This window comes from Podarcis pityusensis, assembly GCF_964106645.2.
Source record: "Podarcis pityusensis genome assembly, chromosome: 3".
Lineage (NCBI taxonomy): Eukaryota > Metazoa > Chordata > Lepidosauria > Squamata > Lacertidae > Podarcis > Podarcis pityusensis.
In genome coordinates, this window is record NC_138026.1 from 91,061,625 (window position 1) to 91,089,532 (window position 27,908).

Below are 27,908 nucleotides of genomic sequence, written 5' to 3' on the forward strand. Positions count from 1 at the left end.
TGGCTAGGCTGGGGTTGGGTGTAGCTGATCCCGTCACCCACATCGGTGCTGCGTTCTATAGCTTTCTATCTCTACGGTGACTTTTTGCTGACGGCTGAGCAGAAAGTCTTTCCGGGAGAGCGGCCATAAAGCTATGAAAAATGCAGAGGTGGAGGTGACAAGTCTGCGCAACCGATGAGGGCCGCTGCCGTCGCTCTCCACTTGCAGCGGCGGGCTCCCTGCTTCCCGGTCGATTTCCATTTAAACAGCCTGCTGTTTTGCAAGAGAGGCTGCTGGCTGCTATTGCTGCCGGCTGGTCCTGCGGCAGAAGAATTTATTCTTTGCAGATTAGCTCATCAGCCCTCGCCCTTCAACTGGAAAGCCTGCAGAAATTGGAGCTCAGAACTCAATTGATTTATCAAAGCATCCCCCTTTCTGAGCTTATTTTCAACAATCATAAAATTGCTCCTAGGCCAAGCAATGAAGTGATAAGGAGGAAAGAATACTGGCAATCGATTTAGCTCTGCACCTTGGAGATTTCCACTAGAGAGCTATCTATTTGATTTGATTTTTTTAATGACCTTCTTCTTCCATTTAATGCAGATCAGACAGGACAGGAACAATTGGTAGCATTTCTTGCTAAATTACAAAAATGTTCAGCTGGCTGGGTAATGAAGACGGGCGAAGGAAGGACCCGGAGGTGTATCAGACTGTGAGTGGAGGTCTTAAAAAACTGTACAAAACCAAGCTTCTCCCTCTGGAAGAATACTACAAATTCCACGCCTTTCATTCACCTGCCTTGGAAGATGCGGACTTTGACAACAAGCCTATGGTCCTTCTTGTTGGGCAGTATTCCACCGGGAAGACCACCTTCATAAGGTAAAACATGGCAGCTCTTTACCTTCCAGGTGTACACTACGGTGTATTGTTAGAAGTGCATGCATGCATGAAATAGCCCTATGTTCATCTTTCAGGATAAATATTTAGCTGCTAATTGTGTTCTTTGTTTCTGGCTTGTGACTTTGAAGGTTGTTATTCTTCCGGCTTGTGGTTTGATCAGACTCCAAAAACACTGGTTCAAAGGAAAATCTCACATGTCAGCTTCCAGGCAACAAATCATTATGATTTGTTTGTAGGGAGGTTAGAGGGTGCTGGGTTTAAGTAATGGTTATCCCACGCTTTTCCTATGCCTTTTCCCATCACTTTCCTTATTGCAAACAGTCCAGGTTTTTTTTTGGGGGGGGGAGCAGGTTTGCTGTGCAAGACCTGCCTATCAACTATAATTGCACTACCTGAATTTGCAGGTGTGTGACTGAATCTAGCCCGGAAATAGCAGCAGTCTGGAAGTCCCTCCAGCAGCTCTGTAAATAGTCGTCTGGTGAAATGTAGAAGACCTCTATGCAAACATGAATGAATTAATCCATGCAAGAATGAAAGGCTATTCAAATGATCATATCACCGCTGGAAAACAAGTTGTGCTAATTCTGTTTTTGACAGAAACTCACTGTTGTACATTTGTTACCTTTTGCATATAACTGGGGGGGGAAAGGTTCAGAAAAGAGCAACACCTTGATGATCAAGGTGATGGAGGAAAAGGTTGCAGCATTTGGGACTTTTTAGTCTAGGGGAAAGGTGAGGAAGAGGTGAGATGATCCAAACGGGCACTTCTTTTGCTCTTCCATGTCATTGCTTCAGACCCACCCATTCCTTCCTATTCTGTAGTGAGGTTGTGCTGTCTCTGGAGCTTAGTTAGCAGCAGTCTTCCTTGTTATCAATGTAGCTTATTCTGATGTGAAACTGTTTTACCTGGGGGGTAAGTACCAAAATGGATTGTACATGGTTGATCTTTCATCACTGTCTTCTGCTTTTATTCCAAACGGAATAGCAGCACATAATGGTCTCCTTTAAAGTCCTTCAGAATGTTAAGCAGGGCTTTAGAGATGCAATTAAAAGATGCATGATATAAAATCATAGAAGTTTAGAGTTGGAAGGGACCCTGAGGATCATCTTTCTAGCCTAATCCCCTGCAGTGAACCAGCAACCTTGGCATGATCAGCACCACGCTCTAACCAACTGAGCTATCCAGTCCCAGATTAAATTTGGACCCAACAGATTAAAAACCTTTAGTGGCTATCCGTGAAACCATAATGCTTTAAGCTGCATCTAAAGACAATTGGCTGAAGAGCCTCAGTGTAGTCTTCAGCCTTCCTCCCGACATCTTGAGCTATCTGCTTTAGATCAAGGCGAAGGGTCAAACAAAACTGTCAGCGTCACAACCGGTGGATGAGGTTGCAGAGGCATGGCCGGGAAAGCTGGTTTTTGGTATTCTTAGACAGGTTTGGAAACTGAAAAGGAAAAAGAGGCCTGCTGTGCTTAAGGTCAATGGAGTATATCTGTCTGGTTCCAGGGGAATCCAACTGCGTTTTCTTTGCAGATCCAAGAGATGGTCTCTTTTGCCAGCTCTCCCTTAAAATCCTTCCTGCTGTGTACTCATTTTCTCACCCCAGGCTGTCTTCTCTGAGTTCAAAAGTGTGCAAACTGCCTGCTGGAGCTGAACTCTCCAGTTGCACCTTCCTTTGAAATTTAAGTGCATTACTATCTGCTAATGAGCATGATCCAAACTGTAGTTAAATGCAGTAGCCTTTATATATTGTTTGCAGGGGAATGAGAAGGCAAGAAGGGACAGTAGAGTCACAGTGCTCTGTATATTGTCATCCCTGCTTACTCGGCTAGAAGTGATAGAAGAAGAAGAAGAAGAAGAAGAAGAAGAAGAAGAAGAAGAAGAAGAAGAAGAAGAAGATAGCTTTGGTTTGAGTCCACTAACCTCGTTCATAACAAATTTCCTTTTTATTTATTTAGCAAGATTTCTATACCACTTAATCAAAACAGAAATCGCAAGTGGCTTACATAAAAATTGTATTAACTATTCCATTGAAAATAACCATAAAGTAGACTTTTAAAATACTGGGTTGTATCCAAAGAAAGTTATCCTATTAACACAAGGATTTCTTCCTGTGTGATTAGACTTCTTCTCCCCGCATGTTCCCTGAGTCTGTTTTGAGGGTTCCCCTAACTCTCCAGAACACTTTTTTGGGGGGGAGGTGCATGGGGGGAGAGGAAATGTCCTATTGCGCAGGTGGAAATCCCTGCACTAATGGGCCAATTTTGCTGGATACAATCCTTCAGACATCATAAAATTATCCAAGTATAGATGAAATCAATAGGTTTTAAAAACAAATGCACCTAATGAAATTGCATGCCTGGGTAAGCTCGCTTAAGCAGAAAAGGGTTTTAGCAGATGTCAAAAGCAGTACAACCAAGGCACCTGCCTAATATCAATGTTATTAATAAAATAAACACAAACTGACTACTGCAGTGCTGGCTGCCCATGTGGGCTGTGTTAAAAACCCTTCTCCTTTTATTTGCAGCTTAACCACTCTTTCCACCTTGGAGGTGATGTGCTCTTCTTCCTTGGAGATTTTTAAGCTGAAATTGATGTCCATCTGTTATGTATGATTTAGTTGAAACTCTTGCTCTACAATTCTATGGCTCAATATAACCCACAAGTTTTGCTTTGTTTTCATTGTGCCATTCCTTTCCCTGAGCATATCTACCCTAGAATTGTAGACTTGGAAAGGATTGCCCAACCCTCTGCAATACTGAAAATGGTATAAAACTTAAAATAGCACAAAACCAATATGGCTGTCATGGTTTCATTCAAAGTATCCTGGGAGTTGGAGTTTAGAGAACGTGCTGCAAATGTGCTGTTAGAGATCTCTAGACACACACACCTGTCATTGAACTACAGATCTCAACAGAGAAGAAATGACCACAAAAACCAGCCCAGGTTCTGGCCTGTGAAGTATCTACAGCAATAAAAATTGTGAACAGAGCAGGCCAAATTAAACCAACAAGTTCACACAGGGCTGTCCAGAGTACTGCCTGGTCAGGTGTTAATTGGTGCGTTTCCCTTGTTAAGACTGAAGGCTGTGGTCAAGGTTCTTGGATGGATGCAGGCATTGTGTGTTCTCAACCCTTGGCCCTCATGGCTGATAACATCTGGCAGGGAGGTAATTAATCTCTCTGAGAGAAGTGTCCCAGGCTGTGCTATTTTTCTTGATGTTTTTTTCACCATGAACACCTCCCTTGTTCTCTTAGAATGGTGATGGTGCCCACCTGAGAGGTGCTGGAACTGAGTTCTGTCGAGTTCTGACTGAAAAAAGCCCTGGTCCCAGGCCACCTGAAAGCTACAGCAGTGATACTACTCCTTAAGAAATCCTCTTTAGACCCAGAACTATAGGTTCTGCTTGTTTCCCTTCCTGAACATTGCCCTTGAGTGGGTGGATCAACTCCAGACAGCCTTGAACAAGATGGATATTTTAGGTCTATATCAACCAGTAGTACCAGGGTTCATGCTGGTTTTGACACAAAAACTGCCTTGGTTGCCCCCTATGATGACCTATGTCAGAAGATTCTCTGCAATTTCTCAGCCTCATGATTCCATCAACCATGGTATCTTTCTGTGGAAACTGTCTGAATTGGGAGTAGGGGTCACCACTGCTGTGAGTCCAGGCCTACTTGGATGGTTTCGGGATGTTGTGTTTGTGGTGGGGGGGGGATAATGGTTGGCCCCATGATGTCTTCAAAAAGGGAGTTCCACAGAGTTCAATTTTATTCCTTATGTTGTTTAATATCTACATGAAACTGCTGCATGGGGTCACCTGGAGTTCTTGAGTGTGTTGCCATCAATATGCTGATGACACACAAGTCTACTTCTCAGTCAGCCTAGCCTCAGTAATGGACTGGATGAGAGCCAACAAACCCAAGCTCAATCTATATAAGCCTAAGGTGCTATTGGTGGGAAGTTAATGCTGAAGATTCTGAGCTGATTCAAGTGCAGCCCCACCTAGAACATACTGCAATAGTCTAACTGAAAAAGTTGCCAAGGTGCTTCTGTTTCACTTGACCAGGCTGAATCTAGAAGGCACCACTGCTCTTTAGCAACACAGAGAAGCATATCAACTTGCCAGCATGTGATTCTTCCACCAGTAGTGAATGCATCATGCTTCACTGGTGTGTTGTTTGATGTCCTGGCACAGTCTGTTGCTCACAACAACTTCCTTGTCTCTCTTCTTCCTCAGTCTGAATATAATAAAATCCTTGTTCTGTTGAATTCTTGTTGCACCATTTCCTCGGCTCTCCTTGGGCAAATGTTGCTGGCTAGGTTTTGCTGCCATTTGACCTAACTGGCTCTCCCTTTTTCTTCTGTACTTCATGCAACACCAGATTCCTCTGAAAAGTCTCAGTCAGAGCCAGACTAGATGTGATGCTGTTCACATCATTTCAGCCTTGCGTGTACGCCCCCCCCCCCTTACAGAGACACACTCCAGAGAGATTACGTGTGTGTGGACCCAGATTAGCACTGTGTAAGACAGGTGGGGGCTGTTATTTGCTATGGGAAGAAAGCACCCATTGCTGATTGAAAACACAATCCTTTCTGCTCTTTGCAAATAGTGGGATGGGGGGGAGGAGATTATTCACACTGGGCATGCAGCAGAGGCAAAGGATTAAATCCACACACCCTGCGCACCACAGTCCTGATCCAGCTGTGGCCCACACCCTGCGAACTATAACTATACAAGACCAAACAACATCAACAACACCACGTCTAGATTGGACTGTGTTCTGGCTAATTTGACTGTGGGCTGATTCGCCTGCACAAATTGTTACATTTATGTACAGTGATACCTCGGGTTAAGTACTTAATTCGTTCCGGAGGTCCGTTCTTAACCTGAAACTGTTCTTAACCTGAAGCACCACTTTAGCTAATGGGGCTTGCTGCTGCTGCTGCCGCACCGCCGGAGCACGATTTCTGTTCTCATCCTGAAGCAAAGTTCTTAACCTGAAGCACTATTTCTGGGTTAGCGGAGTCTGTAACCTGAAGCATATGTTACCTGAAGTGTATGTAACCCGAGGTACCACTGTACATGCCACAAAGAAATGCTTTGCCGTCATACTCATGATTTGCAGGGAAGACACAACCCTCCACACACTTGGACACGCAGTGGACAAGAGGTAAGGAGAGCCATGCCTAGCCACTTCTGGCACATGTCCACTCAGTGGTTCAGATATGCAGATTTCCTTCTGACCTTATGGTACTCACTGAACCGTGAGCATTGGTTTCTAGAGCAATAGCCATCGTTGCAGAAGTGGAATCAACTCTGATGCTCCCAGACAGTGTTGAATCTTCTCATAATTTAGTGCTTTTCCTTAATGAACAACTTGAAAAGAAGTTGTTACTAAGCGCAGCAGTGGCAACACCTCCTTCTGTTTCGTCAAGCCAGCATATTTCCTGGAGCACATCACCCCATTAATATTTTTATATATCTATCCATCACTGCCCACTATTTTTTTTTTTTAATGTAAATATAACAAAGAGGAAACAAAATGCAAACATTGCCAACTAACATCAACAATACAAATATCCTAACCATCCTCATTTCATGATATTAAGCAGGATTCATTCACATAAACAGCCCTGTGGAAACCCTGTGCAAGGACTTCTGTTTGTGAAATGGGGCTTTTCTCCCCTGCAATACCCCCCCCCCCAAAAAAAATGCTTGGGGGTGATCAGGAGAAGCACAGGGAAATAAGTCCACCTTGCAAAAACAGAATATTTGTAATGGTGTGATGCTGAATTCTACCTGTAGATTTTAGGCTGTATATGTCCACATAGGTTAAAGAAATTACTTATAATAAGCAATTTTTAAAAAATTCTTGGAAATTTGAGTCTACGTGCCTCACTGAATGTTATGTCTTCAGAGACATGTTCCTTTCCCCCTTATTTGTGAAAACATTTGAATGAAGGGACAGCATCCTACAGAACTAATGATCTCAGGGACTCTGGATATCTGGAAAACTGGATAATTGGATGATGGGACTCTGGATTATTTAGCATCTGCCAAGAAATTAGACTAACATTGCCTGCTTTGAATGGCTGTATCAAACGTGCTGGGGGGAAATTGGCAAAAAAATAAGAGATGCTTTCAAACCCAAGGGCTCTTAAAGCATGAGGATGCCCTCCCAGTGGAGACCCGACCTCGGTTGGTCCAGAAGGCAAACCACCAGATTCCCAGACCCCTCTTCTGATTAATGCAAAGCATAAGTGGTTGGTGCTGGCAATAAGTGTGGATATTTCTCCAGTTGAGCAGTCCTTAGGATTTCCAAAGACTCTTATCCTGACCTTCCTCCCTGCTTCTTTTGAATCTATCCTCTTCCAGGAGTCAAATAGATTACAATAGAAAGCACTTCCAGGCAGCAGTCTGCTAACTTGCTAAAAACTGCTGAGGGTGGAGAAGGTGGTTCTTTTAGGGAGGCTTGCTATGATGCTGAACCTTTGCTGTTGAAGTGGCTCCGAGCCTTCCTTTCTCCAGAGGTTTGGCAGAGCCTGCATCTGACTGTCGCTTGCTTTGTGATATTCCTAGCTGTCTGGATCCACATCCTGCTCCCCCTGGATTTTCTGCTGTCTGCAAAAGAATGATCATGTTCAGTTTGCCTCATGACTCGAGCCAGCAGACAGGCTGTCCACGCAGTTGCTGCCTGCCTCCATATATCACATGCTTGCTTGTGATGTATGGAGACTGCTTATATACGATAAGCGATTCCCCACCCTGCTCCTCTGAGTGTCTTCAGGAAGACACAGAAGTGAGTGATAGGGAAAGTGTTGTGTAATTGGTGGTTTATGGTTGTCTTTTGGCAGGAAATATACTGAAAGGCTTTATTATTTTTGGAAGTTAACTCCCCTGACTCTTCAAACACAAGAGGCTTTGCAGATTCACAGCACAATAGCTCAGTTGGCAGAACAGGAGACTCTTAATCTCAAGGTTATGGGTTTGAGCCCCATGTTGGGCAAAAGATTCCTGCATTGCAGAGGGTTGGACTAGATGACCCTCGTGTCCCTTTATACTCTATGAGTGTATGAACATCTGATAGATCTTGCCTCCCCCTTAGGTTCCCAGGGAGATCCCCAAGTCATACTTTTGGGTCTAGCACAGAGCAAGGCAAACCTCTGTGTCTCCAGCTTCCAGCATCAGCAAAAACCTGTCTCCCACACAGTCCCCCTTTGGCCTAATATTTTCCATCCAACCAGGTGAGGTGGGAAAAGAAACTGGTCTTCCTGGTTCCGCAGCCCCTTCTACTAGATGCTAAGTTTCCCTTGATACAAAATCGTAGCCCTGGAAGGGACCCACGGATATCCTACAGATTGACACACCTCCCTGCAACCCTATAACAAAATGAAATAGTTTTAATATCACAAATTTGGTGCTGTCCAAAAATTTTGAAGGAATCTAGCTCCACACCTGCAACCACTAACAAGCCTCTGAGCATTCTATATCTCCACATCTAAGCTGAACCAATGACACATCCTGTGCTTCTTGTTTATTTCTAGGTACCTTCTTGAACAAGATTTCCCTGGGATGAGGATTGGGCCAGAACCTACAACTGACTCCTTCATTGCTGTGATGCAGGGCGATACGGAGGGCATCATTCCTGGAAATGCATTGGTAGTGGATCCCAAAAAGCCCTTCAGGAAACTTAATGCCTTTGGCAATGCCTTCTTGAACAGGTTAGTATGATATCAAGATGCTTTGCAATGCTACTGCCATGACAGAAAGATATTGGGCTTGAATTGGATCAAATTTGGGTGTTGTGGATAAAAATCTGTACCCGGCGACCCCAGTCTCTGAAGTAACCTGTAATCTATCTACTTCTAAGTATACTTCAGAAATCCTCTTCCAAATTTCTTGCTGGATTTAATACCTAACCCTGTCTTCAGTGTGGAGCCAATATAGCAGGAGTTTCCCACTAGTCAGTTGTTTGATTTTCAAAGTTTATATAACAGTCTGCTCTTTGCTGCAGCTAACTGTTCATTTGCCTCTGAGCTCGTATGCATTATTAAATACGGCAGCAACCAAAAAACAAAACAAAACAGCATTGATGTCACTGTGTGCGCTATTGGTAAAATGCCGCACAAGTCTCATAATGCAATTGCTGCATCAGAATTGCTATCTTGCTGTGTTTTTGTCAATGGAGATTGAAATGGGAGCAGGAAAAGAAAAAACAGAGAGGGGGCTGAAAGCTGCAACAAACTGTGTGATTTGGTTCTGGAGATTAATTTAAAACTCTTTGTAGTTAAAGAATTCTGAAGGAGTGAGGCACAGGCCAAAGTGAATGAGAGAAATGACAATAACAGAGTAGCGGGAATTCCTATTGTCACTATTTAGCCTGGCCCTCCAGTACAAGAAAAGAACTACAAGCCATGCACATGGAATGTGGTTCTGTCTATGCAATGCAGACTACAGAGGACAATTTGCTGAGCTTGTAGCTTTGAAAAGATGGTTGTAAGAGAGAGTAGCCACTTGTTTTGAGGGGAGGCAAAACCCAACAAGAAGCACCTCCTGGGTCAGAATATCCCCTAACAGCTATAAAATGTATCAGTAGTAAGGTTAAGGCTTATTGGAAAATGATATACAATGAAATGAAAAGGATGTTTAAAATAACATTTGTAAAAAAAACCACAGAAGCCTTTCTCTTGGGAATTTTAGGGATAGATACCTAAATTGTATAGAAATTTATTCATGTATGCAACTACAGCGGCAAGATTGTAACTTGCCTCAAAATGGAAAGAAGAAGTCCCAGCAAAGGAAGAATGGATACAAAAACTTATGGAATATGCAGAAATGGCAAAACTTACTGGAAGAATAAGAAATCAAGATAACAAACTTTTTATAAAAGAATGGAAATGGTCTATTTAATATTTACAGATAAATTGTAAACAGATAAAAACAATGGCAGGATTATTGTAATAACCTGCAGCTACATAAGAGTATATATTTAAAGAAAATAAATAAATGAGTAAGCTAGTTTGGATATGCAGAAGATACTAAAAATAAATTTAAGGAACCACAGAAAGAGGGGGAAGGAAGTCAAGTTTTAAAATGTTAAAATGATTATAAAATCAGTGAAATGTATAAATCTGCAAAGTATAAATAAAAGTTTAAAAAACAAAAAGTAAAATGTATAAGTATAAATCTTGCTCCTGAAATGGAGCAGGCCTGCACTAATTTGTTTTACCATCTATCCCCACATAGGTTATAGCGAGTGATTGTCCTGTTTGGAGTGGAAATATTGATGTTAACAGATATGACTAACTTAGGTGCATTTATTTCAGTAGTTCTGAAAAGAACTTAGACAAAGCGTACTTTTTTTGTGGGAAATGAACATAAACGAAGGAGGCCATAGCTGGGCATTGCGATCTGCTGGGAGCAATGCGAGATACCGTGCTCTAGGGCAGGGAACATGTGGCTAATAGCCGTGGTGGTCATGTTCTGCCTCCACCGTGGAGCCTCTGGAGCTCACAAGTGGAGAAAGTGCTGCTGCATTGAGGTCCTGCTTCCGGGCTTCCCATAGGCATCTGGTTGGCCACTGTGAGAATGGGATGCTGGCCCAGATGGGTCTTGGTCTGATCCAGCAAGACTCTTCTTATGTTTGCTGCCAGGGTCTCCACCTCTTTGTAACCGAAACATCTTTTTAAAAAGCGGAGAGGCAACAAACTGAGATTGGAAACTGTGGCCCTAAGCGCCCGGGCTAGTAGACACAGCTTTCTGGTGGGGAACATGGGAATCGAACGGAGAGGCAGACCTACCGTACTTTTCCATGTATAAGACACCCCCATGAATAAGGCACCCTCTATTTTGGGGGACTCAAATTTAAGAAAATGGGGGGGAGATTACCCAGAGTTTTTGAGCTTTCTTTGGGGGGGTTGCCAAAAAATCGCACACCCCGCATGTGACACAAATTTCACCTATTGTCTCCTCGCCGGCAGAAGCTGCTAATCGCCCGCCCAGTTGCCGCAGCATCAGCCAATCAGTGCCAACCATTGACGCAGCAACCAATTACATGCCCAACAGCCGCTGACAGCCACGGCAGCAACCAATCAAACATCCACCCTATGCACTATCCATGTATAAGACGACCCCAACTTTTTAGCATAATTTTTACAGAAAAAAAACAAGTCTTATACAGAGAAAAGTATGCTAATTAGAATTCTGTGCTATCTGGATGCTGGTCTACATGGTCCTTTGGTTCTTCTTATCGTCAAAGTCAACAAATGACCATGCTGCAATGAAGCTGGTATTCTGCAAAGTTTCTGCCACTCACTCAGTTCGTCCTGCTCTTTGCTGGGGAAATGGGTTAAACTGTACAATGTGAGTCATGACTTGAATACTCTAGAGATATGCATTACTCTAGTGGTTTAGGAAGAAGGAAGAACCTTTGGCAGACAGTGGATTCTGGATGATTTATCGAGTTCCCTCCCACCCAGTTCTTTAAGATGTATGGTATGCGGAACAAGCAGCCAGATTAGAAATGGCTAAAATGTTTTTCCTGTTCCCTAGAAATCTATGCGCGTTGTTCTTGAAAGTTCATGTTCCTTCTTGCCTGACAGAGTGGAACCGAATGGAAGAACAAAAGCCTTTGGATGCAGGCAGCAGCTGTAGCTGTAACTGGTGCTATTCTGTTTTTATTGTAATTATTTATATGGTTTGTAATAGATCATACACACAAACACACACACATATATATAGTTTTAATTCTATCAATGCTTACTTGTTTTCTAATGATTGTTTCTTCCCCCCCCCCCCCGCAAAGTTTCTAGCAGTTCTTATTTTTGGCCTTAGTCTCGTCATGGGGAGAGGGTAGGGTAAAAATAAATATATCATAATCATAATAATAACTCGCCCTCCTCCTATCTCACCAGAGATTGTGGGACTCGCACCTCTCCTTCATCCATAATCACTGAGCACAGTGACTGGGGCTGCTGCGAGTTGTAGTCCAATAGCAGCTGGAGGGCACCCAGTTGAGGATGGAAACTGGCAACATGCTCCTTCAGACATGCATTGGCACTCTTTCCTTTCCCCGTGACTCAGCCGCTCTCACATCTGTTCTACCTTCTGAATGTACAGTAGCCTCCGCGGGTTCCTGTTTCACCAATTTGTGAAGATGATTGAAGTAAGCCCGCTGCAGATCAAGGGATAAGAAGAGTTTCGATTTGATATCCCACTTTATCACTACCCAAAGAAGTCTCAAAGCAGCTAACATTCTCCTTTCCCTTCCTCCCCCACAACAAACACTCTGTGAGGTGAGTGGGGCTGAGAGACTTCAAAGAAGTGTGACTGGCCCAAGGTCCCCCAGCAGCTGCATGTGGAGGAGCAGAGACACAAACCCGGTTCACCAGATTACGGGTCTACTTCTCTTAACCACTACACCACACTCTTAACCACTACACCACACTGATAAAAGGTAAAGGTAAAGGACCCCTGGATGGTTAAGTCCAGTCAAAGGCGACTATTGGGGTTGCAGCGCTCATCTCACTTCAGGACGAGGGAGCAGGCATTTGTCCACAGACAGCTTTCCGGGTCATGTGGCCAGCATGAATAAACCACTACTGACGCACGGAGAACCGTGACGGAAACCAGAGTGCACGGAAATGCCATTTACCTTCCCATCACAGCGGTACCGATCTATCTATTTGCACTGGCAAATGCTTTCGAACTGCTAGGTTGGCAGGAGCTGGGAAAGAGCAACGTGAGCTCACTCCGTCACGGGGATTCGGACCGCCGACCTTCCGATTGGCAAGCCCAAGACACTCAGTGGTTTAGACCACAGCGCCACCCACGTCCCTCGATCAAAGGATAGTGTTATGCTTCAGTGTTGAAATTTTAGTACTGTTTTCTGCTGATTCGTCAGTAATGAATAGATCGGGGTGGTGCATATAATTGTGATAGAATGAAGGTAGGCGATGAACAGGACTGCATGCCACTTGATGTGGGAAGATGGGTTTTGAAAGAAGATGCTTTGTTTGTTCATGCAAAGAGATTTATGTTTAATATGATTCAAATAGCTAGAGTGGAGAACTTGAATACCTCACCAAGGATTGCGCTGGAAATACACATATGTGCTTGAAACACGATGTAAATTATACTAGTCACTCCTACTATTTATATCTTTTAATGTAGCAGTATGTGCATATGAAGCTTCATATCCCAAACACTTACCAGATTCTTATTCCAGAAATCCTACCTTTTTTTTCTCTAGCTCTGGTTGTTGTTTTTTAATCATCATACTAAATTTTAAAATCTTGATATATTTTCATATTGTGGTAACCTGCTAAAGAATCTTCATTATCTTTTTCTCTGCACATTAAATAATGGGAACTCGTGCTTAGCATTCTATAATCTGGGTGGCATAGACTGATCTCTTTTTCTGACTGTCAGCTTTGACAGCTCCTGCCTGGATGCAGGGGCCTGGACCAGTGGACCCTCTTCTGCCCTTGTATTTGCACATAAATCTGAAGACTGACATGCAACATTTTGCATGAATAAGCATTCTGTTCCTCCTGAAGACGTTTCATACTTCAAAAATGTAGGGTTGTGAATAAAGAGCTGATCCCCAATGAGCAAGCACTTGGTTTTGTCTGGATTTTGACAGGCATCTTATATAAAATGTCCAGCTTCCAAAAAATATTTGGCAGGTAGACACTCGTTTTTTATTTATTTACCGTATGTGTGTGTTTATATGCCATGAAATGCCAAAGTAGGCATCTAAGCAGTCATTGTTAAAATCTGTTATCTTCCCCACTCCACCCAATTATTGTACTTGCTGTAACGTTTTATTGTGTTTTTCCCCTCCCTTCACCTCTCTCCGTAGATTTATGTGTGCTCAGCTGCCAAATCCTGTTTTGGAGAGTATCAGTATTATTGATACACCAGGGATCCTTTCAGGGGAGAAACAAAGAATAAGCCGAGGTAAGGTGTGATGGGACGATGAGCTGCTTGTGTGTAAAATCCTAGTCCCTCAGAGTTTGGTCAAGTTTGCAAACCTCTGTCTGTAACGGAGCCCCTTAAACATGGCTCCGTCAGTCGCTGGCAGATTCCGACAGTGGTTGCTTTCGGAATCGCTTCCAACATAAAAGCTCCTTAACGGAAACACGTCTTCTGGACTCTCTGCGTGACAGTTTCCGGCGAGGAGTGGGTGTCCCTACAGGAGGTCCTGAAACCTCCCCACTGTTTTCGCTGGAAGTGTCTCTGAGCCATCCCTCCAGCTCCCTTTCCCTCAGCCCAGCTCCTCTCCCCCTACTGGTTCCCTCTTCAGCTGCTGAGTCTCTCCCAACCTGTGTGAGCCCTTTCACTTCCCTTCCTTCCGATGGCAGTTCCCTGACATCCACCTCCCCTCCAGGGCCCCCTTCATCCCCTCTCGCCCCCTCCTCTACTGGCGGTGAGGAGGCAAAACCCCGGAATGAACTTCCTTCATCTTCCGATGTCCCGAACACTTCTCTCCACCTGTTGCGGTTCCTGGTCTCGAAGTACTCCTCCTCCTCAGAGTCCATCTCCCCTTCCCCTTCCGATTCCGAGAATCCTTCCAACTCATCCTCCTCATCGGTGGTCCCAAAGTATTCCCTCCGGAACCTCTCCACAGGCTGAGGTTTCCTTGGGAACCTTTGATGGAACGTTTCTATCAATACCTCGTCATTGATATCTTCTGCCATTACCCAAGTGTTTTCTGACTCCGGTTCTCCTTCCCACGCTACCAAATACTCCACCTGATCCCCCTTCCATCTGGCGTCGAGGATTTCTGCCACATGGCTGCTGCATTCCCTTTCTTCTATGACCGGTCCCCGAGTGGCCATCCCTTCTCGTCCCCCCTCATACGGTGACAGTAACGACCTGTGAAATACTGGGTGCAGTTTCATGTGGTTGGGTAACCGGAGCCTGAAAGCCACTGGGTTGACCTGTTGAATGACCTCAAAGGGACCCAATCTCCTGGGTCTTAATTTCTTACAACCTCCTTTGAACGGCAACCCTTGGGTTGACAGCCACACCCTATCTCCCACCCTTATGGTTTCACCTTCCCTTCGGTTCTTGTCTGCCTGCCTCTTGTATTCTTCCTTCGCCCTTTCTAAGTTGAGTTGGAGCTGACGATGTATTGCTTCCATTTCTTCTACAAAATGCTCGGCTGCCGGGACACCCCATCTCTCCCCTTCTCCCCCTGGGAAAGCCCTGGGATGACACCCATAATTAGCCAAGAAGGGGCTCATCCCTGTGGACACATTCTCGGCATTGTTGTAGGCAAATTCCGCCAGCGCCAACTTTTCTACCCAGTCATTCTCTCTGTCATTGACATAACACCTCAGGTATTGCTGGAGGACCCCGTTTGCTCTTTCCGCCTGCCCGTTGGTTTCAGGGTGCCGGGCAGTCGAAAAGTTGACCTCCACCTGCAGTAAGCTCATGAGCTTCCTCCAGAACCTGGAAGTAAATTGTTTTCCTCGGTCTGAGACCACCCTCAATGGCACCCCGTGCAACCTAAAAATGTGTTCTACAAATAACTTCGCTGTCTCTTCCGCCGTGACTGCATGCGAGCAGGCTACAAAGTGGCACATCTTTGTTAGTAGGTCTACCACCACCATGATGGCTGTTTTCCCCTTGGACTTCGGCAGATCAGTCATAAAATCTATCGACACTGCCTCCCAAGGTCGTTCTGGGGTTGGTAAGGGTTCTAATAGCCCCGCCGGTGCCCGCCTCTCCCCTTTGGCTCGCTGGCATTGCTCACACCCTCTTACATACTCCCGTACATCTTCCCTCACCTTAGGCCACCAAAATTCCCTGGTGACCAACCACATGGTTTTGTGTTGTCCAAAATGCCCCGCCGTGGGGCTGTCGTGCAACTGCTTGAGTACCCTCCCCCTTAAGTCTCCTTCAGGGATATACAGTGCCCCTTTGTAATACAAAGCTCCATTTCTTTCCTCGAAACCCCCTGGTTCCTCTCCCTCACCCCTAAGACCTCTGAGCTTATTCTGGGCGTATTCATCATTCTCTGTTTCCTCTACCAGTTCTCTTTGTCCCACCAATGCCGCCCCACACACCCAGCGGTCCTCTGGAATGACATGTCTCTCTTCGGGTGCTCCCTCCTCCTCCAAATATTCAGGTTTGCGTGAGAGAGCGTCCGCCCTAATGTTCTCTGGGCCTGGCACGTAATAAATCTCAAAGTTAAATTTGGAGAACTCCTGGGCCCATCTCACTTGCCGTTGGTTGAGCACTCGTGCCGTCCTCCAATACTCTAGGTTCTTGTGGTCAGTGCACACTTGCACCTTATGTTGTGCGCCAATTAGCAGGTGCCTCCATCTCCGGAACGCCTCATGAATGGCTAGTAGTTCTCGGTCATACACCGTGTAGTTCCTCTCGGATTTGTTCAGCTTTCGCGAAAAAAAGGCACACGGTCTCCACTCTGACTCCTCCTTCCCTGGCTGCAGAAGCACCGCCCCAATCGCTCTGTCTGATGCGTCAGTTTCCACTCTCATCGGTTTTTGTAAATCCACATGCAGGAGTTGTTGTTCCGAGGCGAAGGCCCTTTTTAGTTCCTCAAATGCTCGCTCCGCCTCCTCAGTCCAAACGAACTTCTTCTTACTGCTGAGACAGTCCGTAATGGGCGCCGTCAGGTGGGCAAAGTTTCGGATGAACTTACGATAGAAGTTCCCAAATCCTAGGAACCTCTGCACATCCTTCCTTGTTTTGGGTGTTTTCCATTCCAGCACCGCCTGGACCTTGCCGGGATCCATGGCCAATCCCTTGTCTGACAGGCGATACCCCAGGAATTCCACCTCCTTGGTATGAAACTGACACTTCTCCAGTTTCACCCACAGCTGGTTGGCTTGCAGCCTGCTCAACACTTCTCTGACGTCTCTCACATGCTGCTCCTCATTCTCAGAATACACCAACACGTCGTCTAAGAAGGCCACACAATTCTTGTAAAGCAAAGGCCCCAGGACGTGGTTCATAAACGATTGAAAGCACGCGGAGCCTCCTTGTAGGCCGAAGGGCATAACTAAATATTCAAATGCCCCCAAAGGGGTGAACATGGTGGTTTTCCATTCATCCCCCTTCCTTATTCGTATCAGGTTGTACGCCCCCCTTAGGTCCAGTTTAGTAAAAATCTTTCCCTTCCTGACCCTTGTCAAAATGTCGTCAATCCTGGGCATAGGGAAAGCCACTGGTTCTGACACTGCATTTAAGGCCCTGAAGTCACACACAAGCCTCGGCTTGTTCGTGTTTTTTTTATCCACAAAAAACACTGGGCTGCCCCCCACCGCCCTGGACTCTCTGATGAACCCTCTCTTCAGGTTCTTGTCAATGAACTCTCTTAGCTCCTGCATCTCTCTGTCTGACATGGCGTACAGCTTGCCTACAGGGAGCTGTGCCCCAGGGAGTAAATTGATTTGACAGTCAAAGGGTCTATGCGGGGGTAATTGGTCAGCTTCCCTTTCGCTGAAGACGTCGCGGAGATCTGCGTATTGTCGTGGTACCTTCACGTTCTCCGTTACTTCAGTCCCTGCTAGGGTGGCTTGGGCCCCTGCCAAACCCTTTCCCTCTTTGCAGTGTTCTAAGCAATGTGCTGAACCAAAAGAAACCACTCTCTGATGCCAGCCCACCAGCGGATCATGTAACGCTAGCCAGCTCATCCCCAATATAATGGGAGCTCCTCCCAAGGTGGCCACATTAAACGCTATCAGTTCGGTGTGCCTTGCCACCTTCATTATCATTGGGACGGTCTGCAAGCTGACTTCTCCTCCCAACAGCTCCCTGCCATCGATCGTGGTCACCTGCAGGGGGTTGCTTAAAGGGATCGTCTGTATCTGGTGTTCAGCTGCAAACTCTTTGCTCATGAAATTGCAGGAGCTGCCTGAGTCCAACAGCGCCTTTATCTTTAGAGGGTGTCCGTTTGGCAGCTCTAGCGCCACTTCTATCACTAGGGCGGGTTTAGGAGGTTCTGGCGTGGGCACTTTCACTGCTCTTTGGCCTGACTGCTGTGCCCCGACGGTGGCAGCCAGGCGTTGGCTTTTACTTGCTTCGGTATTTCTTCCTCTCTTCCCTCCACAGCTCCTACCATCCCTTGCCATTCCTTCCTCTGGGGGCAGACTCTGGCAAAGTGACCTGGCTGTTGGCAGAGATAGCATTTCCGGGCGCCTTTTCCCTCCTTCTTTCCCCCCTCACTGGGCTTTGAAACTGCGCGTGCGCGCGCTGTTCCGATTTCCATCGGCTCTGCCGGCGGGAAAGTTGGCTCTGGAATGTCTGGAATGCGGAACTCCTTCCAACGTTCCCCCTTCCCTTCCCGCCTCTCCAATGCTCTCGCCTCCTGGCGCGCTCCTATGGTCAGCGCTGATTTGGTCAGCTGGTCCATAGACTCCGCCCTGGGCGCCCGGGAAAGTTCGTCTTTCACAGCCGAAGAAAGCCCTTCTTCAAAAAGCATTTGAATGGGTTCCGCCGATAGATCCCACCCCAATTTATGGATCAACATGGTGAATTCAGTCCAGTACTCACGGACAGATCGGCTCCCCTGTTTGCAAGCCATTAACTGTCTGCGGACCACTCCCTGTTCAATATCGCTGGAAAACATCAGATCCATGGCGCGAAAGAACTTCATCGTGTCCTTTAGGACGTCACTATTCGCTGCCATCAGGGGTCTAACCCAGTCTCTCGCCCCCTTTTCAAGATGCCCAATCACGAAAGCCACTCTTGATTCCTCGTCAGGGAATTCATCAAACTGCAGATTGAGGGCATATTGCATCTCTGTCCGAAAGCCATGATAGTCTTTGGGCTCCCCCCCAAACTTCTGCACCAATCCTGGTACCTTTCTGACGAGCTGGGTGTCTTTCCCCTTTTTGTCTGCATCCTGAGCCCTCCTCTCCTCAAGCCTCGCCGTCTGCAGCGCTAGCTGGACCTCCAACACCCGGTACCTTTCTTCCAGGCTTGGACCCGCTCCAGCTCCTGCTTCTCCGGTTCCGGCTGGGTTGCTCATGATGCCTTCTCCTGCACAAGCTGCTCACGAAGACTGTCGGAATGCTGTGATGGGACGATGAGCTGCTTGTGTGTAAAATCCTAGTCCCTCAGAGTTTGGTCAAGTTTGCAAACCTCTGTCTGTAACGGAGCCCCTTAAACATGGCTCCGTCAGTCGCTGGCAGATTCCGACAGTGGTTGCTTTCGGAATCGCTTCCAACATAAAAGCTCCTTAACGGAAACACGTCTTCTGGACTCTCTGCGTGACAGTTTCCGGCGAGGAGTGGGTGTCCCTACAGGAGGTCCTGAAACCTCCCCACTGTTTTCGCTGGAAGTGTCTCTGAGCCATCCCTCCAGCTCCCTTTCCCTCAGCCCAGCTCCTCTCCCCCTACTGGTTCCCTCTTCAGCTGCTGAGTCTCTCCCAACCTGTGTGAGCCCTTTCACTTCCCTTCCTTCCGATGGCAGTTCCCTGACATAAGGTAAAGGTGCAGCTTCTTATTTTGGAGGAGGCGGATTAACATAGGTGCAGTTCTTTTGGTTTCAGCTTATGACTTGTTTCAAAATGCACAAGTCAAGATGGCGGCCTTACAATACTGTTCATTTGATCACTGATGTGGAATGTTCTAGAAAGCTTTAAAACAGATCTCAGAGGGGAAATCGGGACAGACTTTCTGCATCTCCTAGGTAAAATTTACTGCACCACTGCAGCAGAAGGGAATAGCTCATGTTTTGAATGCTTTCCGCAATATGAAAAATCCTCAACGCAGAGAAGAGTCATGCACTGTTGAGGGGAAAGAGTCTTAACCTCACTCGGGGTAGACAATGTGGTGCTCTTAGACGTTGCTGGACTACAACTTCCATCATCCTTGACCACTGGCCAAGCTAGATGGGGATGATGGGAGTTGTAGTCCAACAACACCTGGAACCTTATACTTCATTTCTGTGTGTAGGCATGTTTTTCAAAATGGGAGATCATTCAAACTTGAGATGCTTCCCCCTCAGGCCCAGTAGTTTGGAACCTGCACCAATTAACTTCTATGAATGTGTCCATTGTAAGTTACAAGCTTAAAGTAAATGTGTGTAATTGTTATATTATTTGATTTATATCATTTTCTTCTTTCAGTTCTCCTGAGTTTGTTTGCCATGTTAAAAAAATAACCAGAAATAAAATATTTTCTATAAATTTCTGCACAAATATTCCCTCAACTAGAAATCAGTGTTTATCAGGATTAGATGACTCTTGTGGTCCCTTCCAACTCTACAGTTCTGAGTCTAGGAAATAGCTGTTGTCCTTTTGGGACACAAGGCCTGTTCGTTTAGGCCATTATTCCTTCAAGCATCCTCTAGATGGGCTGTTTGTTATCCAGATTTCCATTGTCCAGGTTTCTTCATTTAACAAGTGTCTGATTTCATTTTCCTCCAGCCAAAGAAATGGGTTATAGCAGTCTGCACAGATGCCCATATGGAGGTATTTACATCAGAGCAGCCACCTGCTTTCTATAGCCTTGGCTATTTTGTTCATAAAGCTAAATGCTTTGAAAAGAGCAATGAGCTATTCAGGCATGTAGCAAACTAATCCTCACCATATGCACTGCATTGGGGGTCTTTTAAACAGGGTTGCTGTTACTAAATATTTGGGATTGTGGGTTTGGCTTCAGTCTAGTCAAAGAAAACGTAGGATTGATCTAGAAGGTAAAATCACCAAATGGTCCAGGCCTAACTAAAATGGTTGAATTCTTCAACTTCATTGGCCCCACAACACCCTGTGATTGTTTAATAACAATTCAAGCGTGCTTAATTACACATTTAGATTGCTCTTGAGAATTTTGGCCTGCTGAGATACTTTCCTTAATGGGATCTGAAAACTTGATTGTGCATTAAACGAAAGCAGAGACTTTAGTCACAAGACTTGGTTGAAGTAGAGAGTCAGTGTGGCTTAGTGGATAGAGTATTGGACTAGAACCTGGGAGACCAGAGTTCAAATCCCTACACAGCCTTGAAGCTGACTGGGTGACCTTGGGGCCAGTCACCGTCTCTTAGTTTAACTTAGCTCACGGGATTGTGTGAGGATAAAATGGGGAGGGGGGACCATGTATGCCACCTTGAGCTCCTTTGAGGGAAGGTGGGATATAAATTTAATGATGAAATCAAATAAAGACTTTTCACCAAATTTAGCTTCTGATATTGAGTGGCTTACATAACAGAGGCAACGCTAGCATGTGCAGATTAAGGCTTCCTGGTATGTTCACAGGAAGTGAGGGGAAATGGTCAGGCTTTCTGGCCTAGTGTAAGCTAGGCAACTGTCGCCACAGCTGTGCCACACTCCTAGATAAAGCCATAATTTTAACAGCAGCAACTCACTTGCAGCTTCTTACTATCACAGCACTGGAGAGCTTGTTTCTAACTGCTAATTTAAAACGTGATGCTAGGACCTTTAAAATGTAGCCTTGGGCTATGGTCACATCCACAGTATATGTGGAACAATAGTTTGTTAAGGGGGCTTAAAGAAGAGAAATTATCCCGTTCAGCCTAGCTGCCAAAATAGAAGTGTAGAGCCTCTGGTCTTGGCTAAGACCCTGGGATAGCTCAGCCAGTAGAGCATGAGACTCTTAATCTCAGGGTTATGGGTTCGAGCCCCATGTTAGGCAAAAGACTGCTGCATTGCACAGGGTTGGACTAGATGACCCCCAACTCTACAATTCTATGATCTAAGTAAATTGATGGACCAGTTAGAGCCCACCATTTGCCTATCTTTCCCCAGGTGTTGGAATAACTATGATTATAACTGTAAACCATGTTACCAGATCTCCACCACCTTGCAAGATTATATTAAATAACTGAATGTGGCCCCCAGAGAGCTGCTCAGAAAGGAATGTGGCCCTCAGACTGCAGAAGGTTCCCCTGCCATACGGCCTTGTCTCTGTTCTTATGGGGATGTCTTCTTTTCCCAAAAGGTTATGACTTTGCTGCTGTCCTTGAGTGGTTTGCCGAGCGGGTGGACCGCATCATTCTCCTCTTTGACGCCCACAAGCTAGACATCTCGGACGAGTTCTCGGAAGTCATCAAAGCCCTGAAGAACCATGAAGATAAAATGAGGGTCGTGCTCAACAAAGCAGACCAGATCGAGACCCAACAGCTTATGAGGGTTTATGGCGCTCTCATGTGGTCTCTGGGGAAGATTGTCAACACGCCTGAGGTAGTCAGAGTCTATATCGGTTCCTTCTGGTCACACCAGTTGCTCATCCCAGATAACCGCAAGCTTTTTGAGGCAGAGGAGCAAGACCTCTTCAAAGATATCCAAAGTTTGCCCCGCAATGCTGCTCTTCGGAAACTGAATGATCTCATTAAACGGGCACGGCTAGCCAAGGTGAGTCTCTCCAAGTGGCTCTGCCCAGGCTTTACTTTTTGATTTCTTTTATTATTATTATTTTAAAACATCTTTACTGAAAGTTCAAAAAGTACATAGCTATATGTGCACCAGACATGGTGAGACGCAAACAAAAAAGAGAAAATGAAAAAGAGAAGCAGAACCCATGCAGAAGGGAAAACAAAGGGGGGAGGGGGGGAACCCAAAACTGTATATTTTACAAGGTGGTTGTTGTACTTCACCAGATCTTAACCTATTACAGTATTGTAAGAATGGATTCCAAATATCATTGAATTTGTCCATGGCAAGTCTGCGGTTATATGTGAGTTGTTTATATGCTGTGAGTTTATATGTATTCAATCCAATTGTAGAAGGGAGCCGCATTTTTATTTTCCCAATTCATCAGTATGTGTCTTTTTGCTGTGGTAAGGACACGGAGAGTCCACTCATATTGTCCTTTTGTAAGGTTCCATGTGCTGGGTATATAATTCAAGAGGATATTTTGCTCTGTAAATGTAAGGCTGTTCCATACAGTTCTGTTGATGGTTTCAGTTACCTTCTGCCAAAAATCTTTCAATATAGGACAGTGAAAAAACATATGTTTCAGAGAAGCATTGTCTCTATTGTATCTCCAACAGTTAGATACCTTTGATAGCCCTTTTTTAAACAAACGTAATTGGGTCCAGCATATTCTAAATATTATTTTTTGTTGTATGAGCCTCAGTCTAAGATCCAGAGACTTGTTATAGCAGTTAAAACAGTTTCCCACCTATGTGGTCAAAATTGAGATCTGTAATTCTTTTTGATTTCTTGAGGTAGTTTGGTATTTGGACACAGAAGGAAGTTTTCTATAGGGAGGCTGGCAGTAAGTTCATCCCCGTCATGGAGGAATTAGCAAGGAAGAAATCAGTCCCAAAATTGCACAGAAATCGAAATCTATAAATCCTCTGCATGCCATTATTGCGCAAGTGTGGATGACAAAATATGCCCATAGGGTGGATTTATAGTGGAGCTAGATCCCGGGCGTAACTAGATTAGGTCAGTTCAAAGCATGGCATGAGATGCACAAGCAATGTAGGCACAATGGCCACTTAATACCCTGGGGGAAAAAGAACCACTGTTCATAATCATTGGTCTTCCCTTGTAGCAATAGTAATAATACTGCTGTAGTAGTACCCAATGAAAAGTGAATACAGATCAGACTGGGATCCTATGCAAAATTCTAGATTTGAAAGTGAGAAATCTCAGGGGCCTCAATTTTATCCTCGAGGGCAGTTTATCCCTGTCTGAGCCACAGAGAAGTACCGCAAACGGAGGCAGGATGTTGGGTGATCCTACAAAATTGCCATGGGGATCTTACATGGGGTGGGTTTTCTTCACGTTCAGAATCTGAGAAAGTGTGACTGATAGACCCAGTGCATTTCCACAGCAGAATGGAGGTTTGAATCCACACCACCACATCTATCTCCAACAGTATCAACGATTTCATGGCAGCTCTCACAATGGTTGGTTGGCTAGTTGGTCATTGTTGATTGTTGATACATACTTGATGGGCACATCACAGCCTCTCAGCCCAAACAACCCTCAGAGTCATAGTGAGAATGAATGAGGCAGAAAAACTATAAAGCAATTTGTAACTATGAAATGCTGTAGGAAAGGAAAAAGAAGGGAGAAAAAATGAGAATGAAGCGCAGATGATCCGTTGGGAGGGTACGTTATGTTAGCTGTGTTCTGGTGATCCCATTGTTGCAAATGCATAAAATATGTATCCACCCTCTGAAATGCCCTTAGGTTCATGCGTACATCATTAGCTCACTTAAGAAGGAAATGCCATCGGTGTTTGGCAAAGACAATAAGAAGAAAGAACTCGTGAACAATTTGAGGGAGATCTATGGACGAATCGTACAGGAGCATCAGATTTCACCAGGAGACTTTCCTAATCTGAAGAAGATGCAGGTGAGGGCCAGAAACAATAATCCAAGAATCATGGCAGAATCTGCTCCATTTCAATTGCACAGAATAGGTTTGGAGCAAAGATGAACACTGCTGCTGCGTCTGTTGCAGAGGCATACCTAGGGTCCCTTGCACCCTTGGAAAGGAGCTGTATTGGCACATGTACACACATACACACACCCCCCCCCCAAAAAAAATCACCTTTGAGCCACAGTGCAAGAAGGGCTGGAAGCTACTTTCATGTTTGAGCTTGCCACGATCACAGTGGCGCATCGCCACACAGAGATATGTCATACACTCCGTAGTTTGATAGGTGATTTTGGTGTGCCCCCATCGGAGGCTGGTTTCACCAACCTCTGCTCTGTTGGGACATTTTGGTTCAAAAGGAATGTTTTAACCTGAAAGACAACCTAGTTTTTCATTTAGAATATTATTGTGAGGGGGAAGAGCTGCTGTGCTTCTAAAAGCCAGAATGACAGACATCTTAGTCTGTCGTAGTCAAAACATAAGTGCCCCATGGCACCCAAAAGACAGCGCACACAATGCAGGATAAGCTTTCGCTGGCCAAATCTCACTTTGTCAAATGCATGAGGTGGTCTTCTAAGTAGGCAGATTTATATAGTGTGAGGCTAACAATAGCAATAGGCTTGGTTTAGTTTATTACTTTTCCTCCATTTTCCCACAAAGTTATTCACAGTGGCTTACAGAATAGACGATTGCAAACACTGAAGCAATATAAAAATAGAAATGAGCACAGATCTATAAATAGCGATCGGCAAACAAAATTGAAAGGATCACGGTGTTAGAATCAAAAGCTGTAAAAAGCCAAGGTCGGTAGCATTTTAAAACACACACCATACGGCTGACTGAAATATAAAAGTATTCAATAAGCAGCTGATAGCAAATGAAGAGGGGATCTGCCTGGATTGTTGTAGCCACTCCTCTTATGTTGAATGGTACACTGAACAATAAAACAGTCCTCACCGCCGCCCCCCCTTTCTGTTTGTGACATTCTTTTCAGGAACAGCTCCAAGCTCAGGATTTCAGCAAGTTCCAGCCCCTAAAGACCAAGTTGCTGGATGCAGTAGAGGATATGCTGACCAATGACATCGCTCAGCTCATGGTCCTGGTACGTCAGGAGGAGTCCCGGAGGCCTGCTCAGATGGTGAAAGGGGGAGCCTTTGAAGGCACCCTCCACGGCCCATTTGGACATGGCTATGGGGAAGGGGCAGGAGAAGGAATTGATGACGCCGATTGGGTGGTGGCCAAAGATAAGCCCCTGTACGACGAGATCTTCTACACGCTATCGCCCGTTGATGGGAAAATAACCGGGGCCAATGCCAAAAGGGAGATGGTGAAGTCCAAGCTGCCTAACTCAGTGCTGGGCAAGATATGGAAACTCTCTGATATCGATGAGGATGGGATGCTGGACGATGAGGAATTTGCTTTGGCGAATCATCTTATAAAAGTGAAGCTGGAAGGTCATGAGCTTCCTGGGAACCTCCCATCCCATCTCATCCCCCCATCTAAGAGGAAACTAGCTGGGTGAGAAGCCACCAGAAAGAAAATGGGGAACGGGGAAGGGAAGGGAAGGGAATGTACCAAAGTTGTGCCTGCAGTGATGCTAGGTCACCTTTTGGCTTAGAACTGTTTTCAGATGTGAAGAGGAAACTGATGTGAAGCAAAGCCCCAGTACTTTCTCATGATGAGATGCAACTAGCTCTATCCTGGTATCTTCCAGGCTTCCATGTATTTGTTGATAAGAACTGATACAGATTGAAGGTGCAAAGTTGGCTGGGATCTGGAAAGCTTTGTGATAGTTTCTGTCACTGTTCAGTCAAGCAATGTCTGAAATTCCTGTTGCATATATCCCTGATGCTTTAGAAAAGCATTCTAATCCCTGATAGACCCCAAAACTCTGGGTGGGAGTTGTGCTTAAAACATACCTAGTATTTTTGTGAAATAGTCTTTACTTTCTGTTCAGCCTTCCTGTCTGTTGTGCCTTTTAAAATTTTTTTATTGAGTACAGGAAGCCTACAATTTACAAGGGGGTTTCTTTCTGGAATGCCAAAAGCATGTATAGTCAAGACACAGTGGGTTCAATGGCAAGTGGAATTGCCAAAGCCACCCCCCCCCCCGATACCTGCCCCCTTTCTATGCCCTTTTTAATTTTTTGTTTTGTTTTGTTTTGCCAGCCACTTAAAACTGAATGTGCACAGGTTAAATGCATGTATGTTGCAGGCTTACTGTACACATTTGTCTGCAGAATATCTCTGGAGAAGCAGTCCAAGGGAAAATCACCCCCCTAGGCACCTGCATTTTCTTATAGGTTCTTGGTGAGAAACCTGCACTGAAAATGTCACATCATTCCAATGCTTTGGAAATGTTAGGTTCGAATCAAGAGCCTTAAATCCTTTTCTAGTTAACGGGGTGCCAGTTTGTAAGTCTGTGCCACTGTACTTCTGTGACTTTAGTCTGAGAACAGCGGTGCAGCTGGGAGAATGGGGTAGAAAGAGTGAGAGGTTAGGAGTTCAAGTGAGTCCCTTGCAAGGAAATGATGGCAAGATCAGAGGCAGGGATCAAGGTTTTTGACAAGGGGAGCAGCTCTTCCTGGCATTTCCTATCCCTAAAACGGGACAGTGCATTTCACATCTCTTTGAATTAAGGTCAAGCATGGTTTTGGACTAATATCATTTAGTGTGTTTACATTCCATCACTGATCTTGATGTTACAACAGAAATGACAAGTCTCTACTCTTTCATTGTCTGTTCAGCCCATGTAAGACATCTGTCCCCAGAGCACCCATTTGCACATCAGTCAGAGGACAGTGATCTTGCTGTTGCTTGTGGGCTTCCCATAGGTATCTGGTTGGCCACTGTACTGAATGCTGCATTGCATAGAGCTTTCATCTGACCCAGCAGGCCTCTAGGATAAGTATTCTGAACCTTGTCCAGACAGAATAGCCAAGGTATTTTCTGCTGCTCTTTCTCAGCCTTATTTCACATCATTCCTTTTTCTCCACCCCATTATTTAGTTGGTGTCTGGGTAGAGGTTCGAGTCTATGTGGGTTTTGTTGATGCTGAGAAGGTGGATGAAGACAGAACAAAATAACTTGTTTTATACCTGCACTAATATTCTATAGGCAAACAAGATTCTCTTCAAAGCTCCTGCCTCCCCAATTGAGATGAGGTGGGGGCTACTAAGCAGAGGACCTTCTTGCTGGTCCCTTCTCTGTGGTCTTTTCATTATCAAGTGAAACTTATTCACCTGGGACTTTAAACAACTAGCTTTGTAAAGCAACTAAAACCTGGGCTTTGATTTTGCGGCCTGTGTTTTTATTTTATCCAGCTGTTTGTTGAAGGATTGTATTTCTCTCTGACAAAAATGAAAGTTATTTGGTGCGTTTTATTGTTTTCATTGATTGCATTGTATGTCAATATTGTATTTTAGGCTTTGTCCTGTAAGCCACCCAGGGGAGATGTGTTGATAGTTGGCTATATAACTATAAAAAAATTAACAATAAATATTCAGTGTGTAAAAACAACCTTATTGCAATGCATTTATCACGACTTATGTTTATGCATTCATCCTGATCACAGTCTTATTCTCCACCTTGGTGAGATGTACTCTGTATTTAAATTGATAAATAAATTTGTATCTGTGCCCTATAAATTAGCAGTTGCAGTTTTTATACAGATCTGTGTCCTCTTTTTCAGCAGTGC

The 27,908-nt window shown here is 45.0% G+C and overlaps 1 protein-coding gene across 2 annotated transcripts; it reads left to right on the forward strand.

Annotated features, from left to right (window-relative positions):
- EHD3 (EH domain containing 3) lies at window positions 1-27,858 on the forward strand. Of its 2 annotated transcripts, XM_080998522.1 has the most exons (7): window positions 1-858; window positions 8,429-8,605; window positions 13,747-13,844; window positions 20,290-20,334; window positions 21,821-22,233; window positions 24,025-24,189; window positions 25,208-27,858. In XM_080998522.1, the coding sequence occupies exons 1-7, from the start codon at window positions 632-634 to the stop codon at window positions 25,733-25,735; spliced, it is 1,653 nt and encodes a 550-aa protein (XP_080854648.1). In that variant the 5' UTR covers window positions 1-631; the 3' UTR covers window positions 25,736-27,858. The 2 variants fall into 2 exon arrangements, with proteins under 2 accessions (XP_080854648.1, XP_080854649.1); XM_080998523.1 differs by lacking the exon at window positions 20,290-20,334 and having other exon boundaries at window positions 2-858.
- The last annotated feature ends 50 nt before the right edge of the window (window positions 27,859-27,908 follow it).

Bases quoted from the DNA above. Each gene is read 5' to 3' on its own strand.
- EHD3 (XM_080998522.1), top strand. From the start codon at position 632: ATGTTCAGCTGGCTGGGTAATGAAGACGGGCGAAGGAAGGACCCGGAG. The intron at 8,606-13,746 runs GTTAGTATGATA...CTCTCTCCGTAG, and splicing joins GGCAATGCCTTCTTGAACAG to ATTTATGTGTGCTCAGCTGC. The intron at 20,335-21,820 runs GTATTTACATCA...TTTTCCCAAAAG, and splicing joins GCACAGATGCCCATATGGAG to GTTATGACTTTGCTGCTGTC.